The sequence below is a fragment of the Mesoplodon mirus genome, assembly GCF_964341445.2.
Source record: "Mesoplodon mirus genome assembly, chromosome: 1".
NCBI lineage: Eukaryota > Metazoa > Chordata > Mammalia > Artiodactyla > Ziphiidae > Mesoplodon > Mesoplodon mirus.
Genome location: NC_138976.1, coordinates 25,810,967 through 25,827,653, shown reverse-complemented (window position 1 = coordinate 25,827,653; position 16,687 = coordinate 25,810,967). Strand labels below are relative to the sequence as shown.

Sequence of the window (16,687 nt, the reverse complement as noted above, 5' to 3'; positions counted from 1 at the left end):
ACTCTTGATATGACATGTCTAATGGAATACTAATTTTGTTGTGCATTTTAATTAGCACTTTGCCATCTTGTTTTACAAAATATTCTGTATGTGACAGTTCTTTAATGTAGAGGGGGAAAAAAGGTAACTCATGCATGAGCTGCAAAATGGCCGAGTGACCAGTGAAATTTTTTAAAAACTGAAATTTGGAATTTTTGATGACCATGGCACTGTATCCTGACTCAAGGCACTTCCTGAGCACTATCATTACAGCATAACTAGAGGCTCAGCTCTTTGGACCTTACCCTGTCCTATGGAAGATACAACTGGCTACTGCTTCATTGCCACAGCTACCACCTTGCTGCCATCCCACTCTGAGTCAGGGACCAGCAGGAAGGCAGTTTGGGAGAGAGAGAGCTGAGATATGAAGAAAGGACCAGGAATGTCTGCACCCCACTAGGTCATACCTGACCCCCATCCCCATTCCTCTGGGGATACTAACAAAGTGGACGTGGACAGATAATTTGCCTTAAGGTATATTTTAGCCAAGTTGAAACTTGGAAAGTGCGCATCTGAAGATCGGCAGTATAAACAAAAGTTTGTGTTTTTAAATAATAAAATTCTCAAATTTTTCTGCAGTTATAGCCACAGTAATCATGATCTATAAATCTTTTAAGTTACTTTCGTTTTCAATACTAGCCAATTGGGGTTATCAAACCATCATTAGCGAAAAAAATGGAATTAGCTAGAGTAACATGTAAACCCAATTTAGAACTAAATTCCAACTTTTAAAAAATTCCCTGATTCATCAAAAGTACATTTTATCCATTTAGGCAAGAACAGTAAAATTGTAACTTATTTTTTGACTTAATAAAGAATATCTTCAGCAAAAGTTGATTACCTTATATGAAAGTGAGAAATCATGTATCACAACTTTAAATCAGAGAAGAACTTTTGGTATGTTCTTAAAATTATATAAAAATAGCTTTAGTGATTAACATGCATTGGTCCCCTGGATTTCATAAAGCAGATCTGGTAGGCTTGAAAATGGCCAAAAAAAATTTTTTAAGTACCTGATCATAGAGCTAGAGATTATTCAACAGGAAATATAACACAATTATAAAAAACAAACCTCTCAAACTCACTCATTTGCTTTGATGAAATCATGGTAACTACAAAAAACCCTCAAATTTGGACTCAAAATATTAACCTCTAAACATATTTTCCTCATGACGTTTTTAAACACATAAAATTGACACTAAATTCCTATGTAATATGTCATTCATTCTGAAATTACTTTGGCTTTAAGACCAAATAGTCTTTCAGATTTGTTCTATGTATAAGAGATAAGACATTAACAGAATGCAGCTCAGTCAGCATAAATGGCCACTACCTCTTACCAAAATACTGTACAGGTTATTCTGACCCTTTCATCAGGAAATTGATAGCACTATAAGGTGAACGTCTTGCCTCACACCTATGATAGGTTCCCCACCCCCACCCCCAGATTAAGATCACAGTGATAAAGAGGACTTTGAAAACTGTAAAAATCTTGCAGACTTTCTCGCACTGGAAGAAAAACCAGTTATTATAAGCTAGTTTCAACTTAATGTGAGAAGACCATGACAAATTTGCTTTAAACATTTAATTTGACCGAAAACATCTGTAAATGGAGAACCTCTCCTCAGAATATTCCTTAGCTACCACTTTCCCAAATATCAAGGGTGCACCGAATTCATTCCATAACCATGTGAATTAGGCATTTGCAGTATCTGCACAGAGAAGGAAAGACTGAATTAAAAGCTGCCTTCCTCAAAGTGTAGTGAGACCTCAAAACCACACTAACTCTAACCTTAGGTACAAAGACAGAAAACCCACAGAACGCTGACTCCTACACAACAAATGTGACTCTCTCACACACTGTTATCTATTCAAATTATTAACTACCTTTACCTTCCAAGAAAAAGGCCTATTATTTAACATTAACCATACTCTAATTTTAAACGTAGTTCATTTCTTAAAAAAATAACACTGTCTTTGATCAGATAAACAAAAAAATGGCTTACAGAATGCCACACAACTTTTCACAAGCAGCTAGACAAACTTTCCCTTTTAGAAAATTAGTCTGTATGCTACAGATTTTAAATTATTAAAGTACTATAAGCATCTAGAGTGCCACTTGATTTTTTTAAAGTATACTTAGACAACACAATTAAAATGCAAAAGCTTGATGTGAGAATATTCAAACATGACCATGATAACAATTTACCAATTAATGCCACTTCATTTCTTCAGTGGTTTAAGCACATTTTGGTAGGAAAAAGGCATTTTCAAAATGGAATACCAAATGACATACCAGAAAAACTATTCCAAAAAACAAAACAGAAAACGTCTGGGTTATCCAGGTAAATAAACTTTTGAATTAAAACACTACATGTTTTAACACACAGAGACAGACTTTAAGCAGTTCTACTCATTTCCATTAGAAAGACACAGAGGTGGCACTTACTGGTATAGTACAATCCCATTTTGAAGGCATGTAGTGTTCTGAATATGTGAAAGAACAATAATAATATACAAAATACAATTGCATAAATTATGTTCCTCACTACTATATGAGGTCATTTTTAGACTCAAGATAAGAGTTTTATAAGTGTTAGTTTTAAGATCCTGAAAATTATAGAACAGTACATTCAAAGTCTGCATCAAGGAAACTCTTTAGTGGTTCAGAATCCTCTGAGAATGTACTAACCAGGAGTAAATCACTTTCTTTAAAAATAAGAAATGTTTCATATAACTCAGCAATTCAGCTCCTTTACCCTTAAAGATGATCTTCAGCACAGCAGAGTTACCTAAAGTTAAGACCAGCAATCATTTAAAAAAACGTTTTGTGTTAATAAAAAATAAAGGTAGACCACACAACATTTTGTTAACTGTCCTGGGAAAGAATCGTTCATAGTGCACAGAATGGACCCCACATGGCTGTTTCCTGGGTCCAAAGAAATCCTGGGATGTTTTTAATTGACCTTATTACATTGTTGCAAAAGGAAGCAATATCCTTCTGTTCCCTCTCAGTGAGGTAGAACAACTGACCTCCCAAATTAAAACCCAGGAGCAGATCTGAAGAAAAAGTAGAGTTCAGGCAAAGCCGCAGAATTTACATTTTGATGCCTTCCTGCTGACTGAGCTGTGATAATGTTTTCTTAATCCGCAGAGCTGTAAGCCTAGCTGCTCCATTGGCATACCAACATTCTCTCATAATTTTAGCCATCACTCTCAAGGCCTACAAGAAAAGACAAGAAAGATCATTAACACATGCACCACTTTTCACTGATCTGGATAATAATCTTTACCTGTAAATTTTCTTTTTAAATAACATACATACAAGTATTTCTGTTTCAGCATTACTTGTAATAGCAAATGAGTAGAAATGACCTAAATACCCATCAACAAGGTACTGGTGCCAGCAGCTGGAAAGCAGATGGACAAGGGGTGATTTACTTTGCAGACTGAAAAGGCTGAATACTAAAGCAGAGTTGTTCAAGGCAAAGAAGGAACCTGACTCACCATGAAATGCCCCCCAGAAGTGAGGAATTAACTGCATCAAGTACCCCTGGGGTGAAGTTCAGGCTAAAAATAGGATCAGCCAAAGGAGCTAGAACCCCAGATAGCTGCATCCCCCACCCCGCCCACCCTCACACAGCTGGGCGACTGCCCCAACCCCACCCCAGCAGAAGTTGAGAGGTTCGCACCTGAGAGAGTAGAACAGAGATTTCTGTCTTGGGGAACATGGCGAAGTTCCACACTGACAACACACTGAACGCTAAGACGATGAACTTTCTTCCGAAAACACGGCCACTGACTTTACATACTCCTCCAGGTAAGAGACTGGAAGAGTCTTTCACCCAAAGAGGAAAAACCTGAAGAGACTGACATCAGTGGTTCCCCAAGGAAGCAACCCAGTTATATCACGCTCACATCACAGTTGATGACGATAAGCTCCATTCGTGTGCACAAAGCTTCCCATCAGCTTTCAGTGCCCCTTTTATACATGAAGAGTATGAGCCTGATCAAACATTTGAGGAAAGTAATATGAAATGCAGAAGTTGACACAAACAGAAAAACACACCTTGGAGAAAAAGAAGACAGTATCAACAATCTATCATTAATATCCTCAGATAAAAGAAAACACTGATATTGGACTTTTCGATAATTTTTTGGTTTTTGTTTGGTTTTAGGAAAACTTTACAGAACTAGAAGATAAACCTGAATAATAATAATAATAAAAAACTCAAAAGATAAAAGCTGATACATCTCCCAGAAAGTTGAGAAAAAAACCCAAAGAGATGGATAATAGGAGGGAAAAGAAAAGAAAATTAGAATGGCTGTTCAGGACATCTACATTCATAACCAGAGTTGAACAAAAAGAACAGAGGAAAATGAAAAGGAACAGATCAAGGAAATACTGAGGAAAATTCCCTAGAAATGAACATTTGTTTCCAGATAAAAATGACCAAGGGCCCAGCCCATACATAAATTCATCCAACAAACTGAGTGCCTATCATCTACTAGATAACCATCCTAGGTGTTAGGGAACTAACAGCAGTGAACTAACAGACAAACTTTCTGCTCTCATAAAGCTGATATTCTAGAAGGCTAAAGCATATAATTAATAAATAAGCGAAATACATGGACTGTCAATGGTAAGTGCTAAGGAGAAACATTGTTTAGAGAAGGTGATAAAATATGCCAGGGAAGGAAGGTGCTATTTTAAATAGGTTGAGAGGTAATGTCTCACTGACAAGGTAACATCTGAGCAGAGAGCTGAAAGGCGGGGAAAATGAGCAAACCAAGAAATAGGAAGATGTGGGATCCAGGAAGGAGGATTCACCATAAAAGAGGCAAAGGGGATCACAGATGAAAGGTGAGAGATATCCCAAGATGAAAGCTGGCCTAGAGAGCAACCAGTCCAGACTGGAAAAAGTCAGAGGGTTCTGAAGAGCTTCTGTAGGTATCCTATCAGTTTCAAATTCTTGATGTGTTTCAGCTATTGAGAGGAGATTTGTAAAACCCCAGAAAAGTGAAAGATTGAGTTAGTGATAAGTACATAGAAAACTAGCCAAATGGAGAAAAAAACAAAAATGCCAGTGATGGCATTAATTCAGCATGCTGTGACAGTAAGTGCAAATTGCATGTGCATTTTTAATGTTAACTGCTAACTTTCCTTCATGCTTAAAAAGCCATCTGTTTAATACTAATCTGCTCTAATCACTGAATGACTGCATGAGTAATTCCAATTTGTAACTGCTTTGTAGTATCAAGATCAAATTTTTAAAAGACAAGATCTAGCCCAATTCCATTCGTTAAAACATGCAGATTCTGTGAGCACACAATATATTTTATCTGAGCCTGGATACTTGATTTGGTTGGAGGTAGCCAAGGAACTCTCTTGATGTCAAAGGTGTCTACTGAGGCCTACATTATTTTAAGATGTAAAATCAACTACTTAAGTAACCAGCTTTTTATTCTTCCTAAACTACAAAACATCAAATCTGGAGGGAAATGCTTTGTTTCACCAATATTATAATAGTATTATAATAGTAACAGCTAGCAATTAAGGACAGATTAAATAAAATTTTTCTTATAAATTCTTTAAAGGTACAACTACAAAAATATTTCTAAAACTTTTTGTAAGAGCTGGGATTGAAAAGCTCAGACACTGCCGGAAAGCACTTTCCCCAAATTCCTGGTGAATAGTCATATGGGCAGTGAGATGAATAAAATGTAAAATCATCTGAACCATCTTCATAATCATCCAAATCCCTCATTTTACAAAAAGGCATATTAAGGTCCAGAGAACAGAAGTGGTTTGCCCAAAGTCAGACTCTGAAAAGGTAGCCAGGCTGATCTAGAATACAGGCCTCCTAATTCCATCCAGCAGTCACCCCACTATTCTGGGCTGCCCTGATTGAAGGGAAGCTTTAATTAAAAATGTAGGAGCCTTGTTTCATTGGCAGGTCTAAACACTGTTCTGATACACTAATGGCCACTGAAAATGTTCCACAGCCCTTTCAATGTACTTAAAATTGAACATGAAAAACAAATTATTCTGTTTTTACTCACTGGTTTAACAGCCATGAAAAATAAAGGAATGGGAATTCTTAATGTCTGTTTTCCTTAAAGAAAAGTAGCAAATTTCCACTTACTAACCAGAAGCAGTTTAGAGAACTGTGTAGTATCCAAAATAAATACTCACTTCACAGCTCTGCCATCTGTTTGGAATATTTGGCCTTAACTTCTGTTCACAAACAACTTTCCTCATTTCTTCAACTGATGGATCAGAAGGTACAAGATCATAATAAGGCAGCTGGTAATCTTCATGAATTCCTACATTGGTAGAGAAAAAAAATCTATTTTGAAGGATTTACTCAGATAATGTCAGAGCATTCTTTGACCAGACAGAAAAGGAACAGCTGAGAGTCCTCCTGTTACAGTGTCCCGTTACTAAATCAGGTAAGTGGAACACAGCTTACAGACTGCAGTCTCTCATCCATGTCTCCATCAACAACCCACCTCCCTGAGTCAGTACTGAGCCCACACCTTGAAACTAAGTATCGCCATGGGATCAGCAAAGGCTATTTTAATGATGGTTAACTAATAAGCTGTGATGACCAGATTGACATTTTCTCCCAGAACCCTAATGCGCAAGAAATGAAACCTTTTATTCTGCAAGTGCACAGCCTCTCAGTTGGTACGGGGATACACTCTATCACTAAGGTGTGAATCTTACAAGGCAAGCCTGAGGTGCAAGTCCCTTCCTCTCTACTTGCATCTGTCAATAACCTGTCCTATTTGCTACTCCACCCCTCACTGCCTCAAAACCCTGAGGCACTAGTCTCAGGTGAGCCTGGTCCTCAAGGATAAGAGACTATTTCTCAAGCAAACGTTGAACGTGCTCAGTCTAACACAAACTTACTTTAAAAAAGTAATGCAATGCAGTATATGTATTCTGTATATGTAATTTCCAGCTCTCAAGACTGAGAACATAACCACAATCTCAGGGGGAAAAAATCAGTCTGACTCAGGTACATGCTAGAAATAGCTTCCTGGGCGGCCTCTCAAGTAGTCATCCATTCTAAATATCTATATTCCAACATAACAAGGGGTTGGTTTCTGTTGCTCCCCAAAATTCAAGTGGAAATAGAAAAAGACTACACTGGAATAAAGCTGTGTATTAGGATAAAACTATACACTAGGATAAAGCATGTCATGTCATTTATCTCTTTCATTTTTTCTGGCACTCTCAGTGATCACCGGGTAAATAATTTCATTCAATAAAAAAGGCAATTCTTGAACAACTTGTCCATGACAAAATGTTGGGGGAGGGGAGAGAGATTTACCACCAATGGAACATCGTCGAGCTATTTCCCAGAATACTAGTCCCATTGCATAGATGTCAGCACGTTTGAAGGATTCAAAGTGTTTCATATTTATGGAATCATCTAGAACTTCAGGGGCCATGTACCTAAAAAAGAAGTCAGCATTTTATTTTATGTAATAGTGACATTACTTTTAAACTGTTTCATAAACTTTCTTTTACTCCTGGGTGGGGAGGTGGGGGGAGGGTCAATATTAATTTTGACCTTTTCCCCCTTTCACTATGCTTCTGCTGTTTTTAAATGAAAAAAATTTTCTTAATTGAAGTATAGTTGATTTACAATATTGTGTTAATCACTCTGCTATACAGAAATTCAGTTATGCATATATATATATATATACACACACACATTCTTATTTAAATATTCTTTCCTATTATGGTTTATCATAGGATACTGCATATAGTTCTCTGTTCTGTACAGTAGGACATTGTTGTTTATCCATTCCACATATAATAGCTTACACCTGCTCACCCCAACTTCCTGCTCCATCCTTCTCCCAACCCCCTCCCCCTTGGCAACCACAAGTCTGTTCTCTTTGTCCCTGAATCTGTTTGTTTCGTAGATAGGATTATTTGTGTCATATTTTAGACTCCACATGTAAGTGCTATCATGTGGTATTTGTCTTTCTCTTTCTGACTTGCTTCACTTAGGATGATCATCTCTAGTTGCATCCATGTTGCTGCAAATGGCATTATTTCGTTCTTTTTCGTGGCTGAGCAGTACTCCACTGTACCTGTGTACCGTATCTTCATTATCCATTCATCTGTCCATGGCCGTTTAGGTTGTTTCCATGTTTTGGCTATTATTGTAAATAGTGCTGCTATGAACACAGGGGTGCATGTACCTTTTTGGATTACAGTTTTTTCTGGACATATGCCCAGCAGCGGGATTGCTGGATCATATAATTCTGTTTTTAGTTTTCTCCATACTGTTCTCCATAGTGGCTGTACCAACTTACATTATTCCCACCAACAGTGGAGGGTTCCGTTTTCTCCACATCCTCTCCAGCATTTTTTATTTGTAGAGTTTTTAATGATGGCCATTCTGACTGGTGTGAGGTAGTACCTCACTGTAATTTTGATGTGCATTTCTCTAATAATTAGCGAAATTGAGCATCTTTTCATGTGCCTATTGGCCATTTGTATTTCTTCCATGGAGAAATGCCCATTTAGGTCTTCTGCCCATTTTTCGATTGGGTTTTTTTGTTGTTGTTGAGTTGTATGAGCTGTTTGTATATTTTGGAAATTAAGCCCTTGTCAGTTGCATCGTTTGCAAATATTTTCTCCCATTCTGCAGCTTGTCTTTTCATTTTTTTTAATGGTTCCTTTCCTGTGCAAAAGCTTGGAAGTTTGACTAGGTCCCATTTGTTTGTTTTTATTTCTACTGCTAGGGAGACTGACCTAAGAAAACACTGGTGTGATTTATGTCAGAGAATGTTTTGCCTGTGATCTCTTCAAGGAGTTTTTGGTGTAATGTCTTATGTTTAAGTCTTTAAGCCACTTTGAGTTTATTTTTGTGTATGGTGAGAGGGTGTGTTCTAACTTCGATTTACATGCAGCTGTCCAACTTTTCCAATACCACTTGCCGAAGGAGAGTCTTTTTCCCATTGTATATTATTGTCTCCTTTGTCGAAGATTAATTGACTGTAGTGGTGTGGGTTTATCTCTGGGCTCTCTATTCTGTTCCATTGATCCATATGTCTGTTTTTGTGTCGATACCATGCTGTTTTGATTACTGTAGCTTTGTAATATTGTCTGAAGTCTGGGAGGGTTATGCTTCCTGCTTTGTTCTTTTTCTTCAGGATTGCTCTGACAATTCTGGGTCTTTTATGGTTCCATATAAATTTTAGGATTATTCTAGTTCTGTGAAAAACGTGATGAGTAATTTGGTAGGGATTGCATTAAATCTGTAGATTGCTTTGGGTAGTATGGCTATTTTAACAATATTCTTCCAATCCAAGTGCATGGGATATCTTTCCACTTCTTTGAATCATCTTCAGTTTCCTTTATTAATGTTTTAGAGTTCTCAAGTCTTCCACCTCCTTGGGCAGGTTTATTCCTAAGTATTTTATTTTGGAGGGTGCAATTTTGAAAGTTTTTTTTTTTTTTTAAACATTCCCTTCGTGATGTTCCATTTTTAGTGTAAAGAAATGCAACCGGTTTCTGTATGTTAATCTTATATCCTGCTACCTTGCTGAATTCATTTATCAGTTCTAGTAATCTGTGTGTGGAGCCTTCAGGGTTTTCTATATATAGAATCATGTCATCTGCATATAATGACAACTTTACCTCTTCCCTTCCAATTTGGATACCTTTTATTTTTCTTGTATGATTGCTGTGGCTAGGACTACCAATACCATGTTGAATAGAAGAGGTGAGAGTGGACATCCTTGTCTTGTTCCAGATTTTACTGGGAAGGCTTTCAGCTTTTCACCACTGAGTATTATATTGGCTGTGGGTTTGTCATAAATAGCTTTTGTTACGTTGAGATATGTTCCCTCTGTACCCACATTGGTAAGAGTTTTTTTAATCATGAATGGAATTTTGTCAAATGCTTTTTCTGCATCTATTGAGACAATCATGCAGTTTTTGTCTTTTGTTCCTGTGGTGTATCACATTGATTTGTGAATGTTGAACCATGCTTGTGAACTTGCAGTGAATCCCACTTGGTCATGGTGTATGATCTTTTTTGTGTGTTTTTGGATTCAGTGTGCTAATTTTGTTGAGAATTTTTGCATCTATATTCATCAATGATATTGGCCTGTAATTTTCTTTTTTGCTGGTGTATTTGTCTGGTTTTGGTATCAGGGTGATGGTGGCTTCATAGAATGTCTTTGGGAGTGTTCTCTCCTCTTCAATTTTTGGAAGAGTTAGAAGGAGCAATGTAAGTTCTTCTTTGTATGGTAGAATTCACCTGTGGAGCCATTTGGTCCTGGACTTTTGTTTGTAGGGAGTTTTTAAATTACAGATTGTTTCACCTCTAATGATCAGTCTGTTCAAATTATCTATTTTTTTTATTGGAATGTAACTGCTTTACAATGTTGTGTTAGTTTCTGCTCTACAACAAAGTGAATCAGCTGTATGTATCTATTTTTGATTCAATTTTGGTGGGCTGTATGTTTTTAGAAACTTGTCCATTTCTTCTAGGTTGTCAAATTTGTTGGCATATAATTGTTCACAGTATTCCCTTATGGTTTTTTGTATTTCTGCAGTATCAGTTGTTATGTCTCCTTTTTCATTTACTTTATTTGGATTCTCTCTCTTTTCTTCTTGGTGAGCCTGGCCAGAGGTTTGTCAATTTTGATTATCCTTTCAAAGAACCAGCTTTTGGTTGTATTGATTTTTTTCTATTTTTTAAAATCTCTATTTTATTTAAAACCTCTTATTTTATTTTTCCCTCTGATCTTTATTACTTCCTTCCTTCTGCTGACTTTCAGGTTTTGTTTGTTCTCCTTTTTTCTAATTCTTTTAAGTAGTAGGTTAGGATGTTTGAGATTTTTCTTGTTTTTTGAGCAAGGTCTGTATTGCTACGAACTTCTAAGAACTGCTTTTGCTGCATCCCATAGATTTTGTACGGTTGTGTTTTCATTGTCATCTGTCTCAAGGTATTTTTTTTAATATTTATTTTATTTATTCATTTTATTTTGGCTGCGCTGGGTCTTAGCTATGGCATGCAGGATCTTTAGTTGTGGCATGCAGACTTCTTAGTGTGGCATGCAGACTTCTTAGTTGTGGCATGCGGACTTAGTTGCAGCTTGTGGACTTCTTAGTTGCAGCATGCACGTGGGATCTAATTTCCTGGCCAGGGATCGAACCCAGACCGCCTGCATTGGGAATGCAGAGGCTTACCCATTGGACCACCAGGAAGTCCCTCAAGGTATTTTTAAATTTCCTCTCTGATTTCATCATTGACCCATTGGTTTTTGAGTAGCATGCTGTTGAGTCTCCATGTAATCTTTTTTTTTTTTTCTCATTTCTTTTCTGTGGTTGATTTCTAGTTTCATGCTGTTGTGGTCAGAAAAGATGTTTGAGATAATTTCTATACTCTTAAATTTGCTGAGGCTTGTCTTATGCCCTAGTAATGTGGTCAATCCTAGAGAATGTTCCATGTGCACTTGAAAAGAATGTTTATTCTGGGTTTTTTTTTTTAATGTAATGTCCTGAAAATGTCAATTAAGCCTAACTGTTCTGTTGTGTCATTTAGGACCTCTGTTGCCTTATTGATTTTCTGTCTAGATATGTCCATTGATGTGAGTGGGGTGTTAAAGTCTCCTACTATTATTGTATTCCCATCAATTTCTCCCTTTATGTCTGTTAGTATTTATGTATTTAGGTACTCCTATAAGGTGCATGTACGTTGTCAAGTGTAAAGTCTTCTTCCTGTATTGATCCTTTTATCCTTCTCTATCCTTCTTTATGGCCTTTGTTTGAAAGTCTATTTTGTCTGATATGAGTATTGCAACCTCCCCTTTCTTTTCATTTCCATTTGCATGAAGTCTTTTTCCATCCCCTCACTTTCAATCTATGTGTGTCCTTTGCCCTAAAGTGGGTCTCTTGTAGGCAGCATGTTGTAGGCTTTTGTTTTTTTCTATCAAATCTGCCACTCTTTTTCTATTTAAAAAAATTTATTTTATTCAAGTATTGTTGATTTACAATGTTGTGTTAATTTCTACTGTACAGCAAAGTGATTCAGATATACATACATACATATATATATATATTCCTTTTCCTATTCTTTTTCATTATGGTTTACCACAGGATATTGAGAGATCTCTTTTTTGAGAGAGTATATTTTTATTCTTATTTTTTAATTTAATTTTTTATTTTATACTTGGGTATAGTTGATTTACAATGTTTTGTTAGTTTCAGGTGTACAGCAAAGTGGTTCAGTTAATATATATACATATATCCATTCTTTTTCAGATTCTTTACCTATATATAGGTTATCACAGAGTACTGGGTAGAGTTCCTTGTGCTACACAGTAGGTTCTTATTGATTATCTGTTTTATATATGGTATTGTGTATATGTTAATCCCAACCTCCTGATTTATCACTCCCCCCTACCTTTCCCCTTTGGTAACCATAAATTTGTTTTCTAAGTCTGTGAGTCTGTTTCTACTTTGTAAATAAGTTCATTTGTATCATTTTTTAAATTGCACATGTAAGTGATATCATATGATATGTCTTTTTCTGTCTGACCGACTTCACTTAGTATGACAATCTCTAGGTCCATCCATGTTGCTGCAAATGGCATTATTTCATTCTTTTTAATGGCTAAGTAATGGTCTATTGTGTGTGTGTGTATGTATATATACATGTGTGTGTGTATACACACACACACACACACACACACACACACACCCATCTTCTTTACCCATTCTTCTGTCAGTGGACATTTAGACTGCTTCCCTGTCTTGGCTATTTTAAACAGTGCTGCAATGAACATTGGGATGCATGTATCTTTCTGAATCATGGTTTTCTCGGATATATGCCCAGGAGTGAGATTGCTGGATCATATAGTAGTTCTATTTTTAGTTTTTAGGGAACCTCCATGGTGGTTGTACCAATTTACATTCCCAACAGTGTAGAAGGGTTCCCTTTTCTCCACATCCTCTCCAGCATTTATGGTTTGTAGATTTTTTTGATGATGGCCATTCTGACTGGTGTGATACCTCATTTTAGTTTTGATTTGCTTTTCTCTAATAATTAGCTGAGCATCTTTTCATGTGCCTCTTGGCCATCTGTATGTCTTCTCTGGAGAAATATCAATTTAGGTCTTCTGCCCATTTTTTGACTGGGTTGCTTCTGTTTTTGATAGTGAGCCATGTGAGCTGTTCGTAAATTTTAGAGACTAAGCCCTTGTCCATTGCATAGTTTGCAAATATTTTCTCCCATTCTGTGGTTGTTTTTTCATTTTGTTTATGGTTTCCTTTGCTGTGCAGAAGCTTACCACTCTGTGTCTTTTGATTGGAGCATTTAGTCCATTGGCATTTAAGTAGCTATTGATAGATATGTTATTTATTGCCATTTTGACCTTGTTTTCCCATTGATTTTATATTTCTTCCTTGTCCTTTTCTATTATTTTTCCTTTTGTGGTTTGATGGTTTTCTCTTGTATTACACTTATATCCTCTTTTTTGTTTTTGTCAATCTACTGTATGCTTTTGATTTGTGGTTACTCTGTTTCTGAAATATGTTAACCCCATTCTATATCTACTTGCCTTACACTGGTAGTCATACAGGCTCAAACACATCTAGGAAATGAAAAAAAATCTACATTTTCTTACCCTCCTTTCCCACATTTTATGATTTTGATGTCCTCTTTTACATCTTCATGTTCATCCTTTTGCTGTTCATTGTGGTTACCATCACTTTCACAGAATTTTTTTTTTTTAACCTGTGTGTGTACTGGCTTATTTAGGTAATTTGCTTTCCAATTGTGATTTTCTCTTCCCTATAGACTGTTATTCCTTTTCTATTTAGAGAAGACCTTTCAATATTCCCTTTAGGATAGCTTTAGTACTGCTGTATTCTTTTAGTTTTTTGCTTGTCTGAGAAATTCTTTCTCTCTCCTTCTATTCTCAATGATAATCTTGCTGGGTAGAGTATCCTAGGTTGCAGATTTTTCCCTTTCAGGACTTTGAATATATCTTGCCAGTCCCTTCTGGCCTGCAACATTTCTGTAGAGAAATCAGCTGATAACTTTACAGGGGATCCCTTGTAATTAACTCTTTGTTTTTCTCTTGCTGCCTTTAGAATCCTCTAACTTTTGCCATTTTTATTATAATAGGTTGTCGTGTAGATCTGTTTGGGTTCACCTTGTTTGGGACCCTCTGTGCTTCCTGTACCTGGCTATGTTTCCTTCCTTAGGTTTGGGAAGTTTTCAGTCATAATTTCTTCAAATACATTTTTGATCCCCTTTTCTCTTTCTTCCCCTTCTGGAATCCCTATTATGCGTAGATTGGCATGCTTTATATTATCCCATAGGTCTCTTTTTTTCGTTTGTCTGTCTGCCATCCTGATTGGGTGATTTCCATATTCTATCTTCCAGGTCACTTATTCGTTCTTCTCAATTATTTATTCTGCTATTCATTGCCTTTACTTCAGTTTTTGTCTCAGCAAGTGAGTTTTCTAATTTTTCTTGGTTCCTCTTTATGGTTTCTAGTTTCTTTTTATAGTACTCTGCATTTCTGTTGATAGCCTTTCTTAATTCCTTTAGTATCTTCACTGTTTCCTTTTTGAAATCAGTGTCCCCTAGACCTAAGAGGTCTGTTTCATTGTTTGTCCTTTCCGGGGAATTCTCTTGGTCTTTTAACTGGGGGTGGTTCCTCTGCTTCTTCACTTTACTTGTATTTCTCTTATTCTGTGAGTTTAGGAGAAACAGTTTATGGTGGTCAAGACTGTTTATATGTGGGAGTGTCCCTGTGTACCTTGTGTGGGTTTAATACTTTTGGTGCAAGGGCTGTTTTTAGTATGGATGCCTGTCACCTCTTTCCTCAGCATGTGCTGGCAGTTATCCTCTTGATAGAGGGTGTGCATATGCAGCAGCCGATGCCTGGTCCTGGGGTTGGTGGTGGTGGCAGCTCACGTGTGTCCCCAGAGCACATGAGGGGAGCAGAGGCAGCTCACGATTGCTCCTGGAGCCTCGGGTGGGGGTGGGGGGTGGGGCATGTATCGTGACTGTTCCAGGAGTTTGTGTAGGCTGTGTCCTGCTGCCTAAGAGCTCATGCCAGGAAAAAGGCCATAATGGCAGGTCCCAACCCTCCCCTCACGCACTGCCCACACAATGGCACCTGGTCTCTAAGGCAGCCCAGGCTTCCTCTGTGTATAACCTCAGGTGAAGTCAGTTGCACCAGCCTCTTCAGACTGTTTCTACACAGCCCACCCCTGTCCTCTCCCTGGGTCTGATCTCTGAAGCTCAAGCTTCTACACATAACTGAGATCATATTAGACTCAAGAAAAATATTAAATATCCCAACTGGTTTGCAAATTAATGATGTCAACCAAATCCCATGAAAAGCTGAAACAACGATTTTATGCTATCTGCCTTATGATCTAAGTTTCCAATGACCCACACATAATAACTGACTATCCTAGGTGACCTAATGTACACCACCTACTTGGCTATGTACTATGTACTATATTTTAATCTAGAAGTCTTCTCACTAATACAGGATAAAAGGAAAGACAAAGACATATTCTAGGGAACAAAGTAATAGATAAAAATGAGTGCCAGTTCTCCTATTAATACCACCTTGCACAGTTCTGAGGTTTCAAAAATCCTAGGACTCACAAAGACCTGCAGCAACCACTGCCTGGAACACTGAGTCAAGGGATCTGAGAGTCCCTGTTGAATCCATAAATGACAAATACGACTGAGATAGAATAAAGTTTGGCTCTATTCAAGTCCAAGGTAGCAGTTTGAAGATATGTGGTAGCAAATGCTGTGTGATACACAGAGCAAAGCCTTTTGGGTCAGAAAGGCCCAGGTTCAAATCTCGGCTCTTCAGCTTACCATCCATAAGGTTGGTTGGCCACATTACTTAACCTCCACAAGGCAGTTTCCTCATCTCTGAATTGAGGATAGTGATACCTACCTAATTAGGTCCTTTGAGTACTCACAGACTCAACAAATATTGAGGACTTACTGTGTATTAGGCACTGTGACGGATGCTGGGAATACAAGGCTGCTCTCAAGCAGCTTATGATCCAATGGAATATACAGACAAATAAATGGACAGTTATAATGTGCTAAGTGCCTCAATGGTCCAAGTTTAGCATGCAGTGAGGGCCCTTGCCAGGGACATCTAACAGTCCAGAAAAGGATTTCTATGAGAAAGGAAGACTAACTACAAGCTAGGGAAATAAAAGCAGAAAGTATGCTCTAGGATACAGCACATGGGAAAGTTTGAAGAGAGAAAGGCATGTTTTCAGGAAATAAAAATATGAAAACAGTTGGGCTAACTATATAGCACAACATTTGAAGAGAGCAATAAATGATATACATAAAAGACCCATTAAAATGATTGGCACATAGTAGGTACCCCATAAATATTAGCTACTATTATGATAACTAACTAACGGTAATATTTTCTGGAAAGGCCACCTTCATCAGCAGTTACCTTTTTAAGTCAGGTAACCTTGGTTTCAGAGCAGGCAAGACCATGAGATCTTCTACCTGTGAGCAATCTAATAAAGTACAAGGTCGAGTTTCAGAAAAGATATGTATCTAGAAATGAGAAGGAAAAGAAGTCAATTTCAGAACATTAT

At 37.3% G+C, this 16,687-nt stretch overlaps 1 protein-coding gene across 2 annotated transcripts in view; it reads right to left on the bottom strand.

Annotated features, from left to right (window-relative positions):
- Positions 1-2,752: 2,752 nt before the first annotated feature.
- Positions 2,753-16,687, bottom strand: part of TGFBR1 (transforming growth factor beta receptor 1) — a 65,502-nt gene continuing 51,567 nt past the window's right edge. For both annotated transcript variants that reach the window (XM_082615102.1, XM_082615103.1), the window contains exons 7-9: positions 7,380-7,504; positions 6,236-6,366; positions 2,753-3,262 (exon numbers count right to left, since the gene is read on the bottom strand). In XM_082615102.1, coding sequence (XP_082471228.1) covers positions 3,137-3,262; positions 6,236-6,366; positions 7,380-7,504 — 382 coding nt within the window. In that variant the 3' untranslated portion in view covers positions 2,753-3,136. The remainder of the gene's footprint in view (positions 3,263-6,235; positions 6,367-7,379; positions 7,505-16,687) is intronic.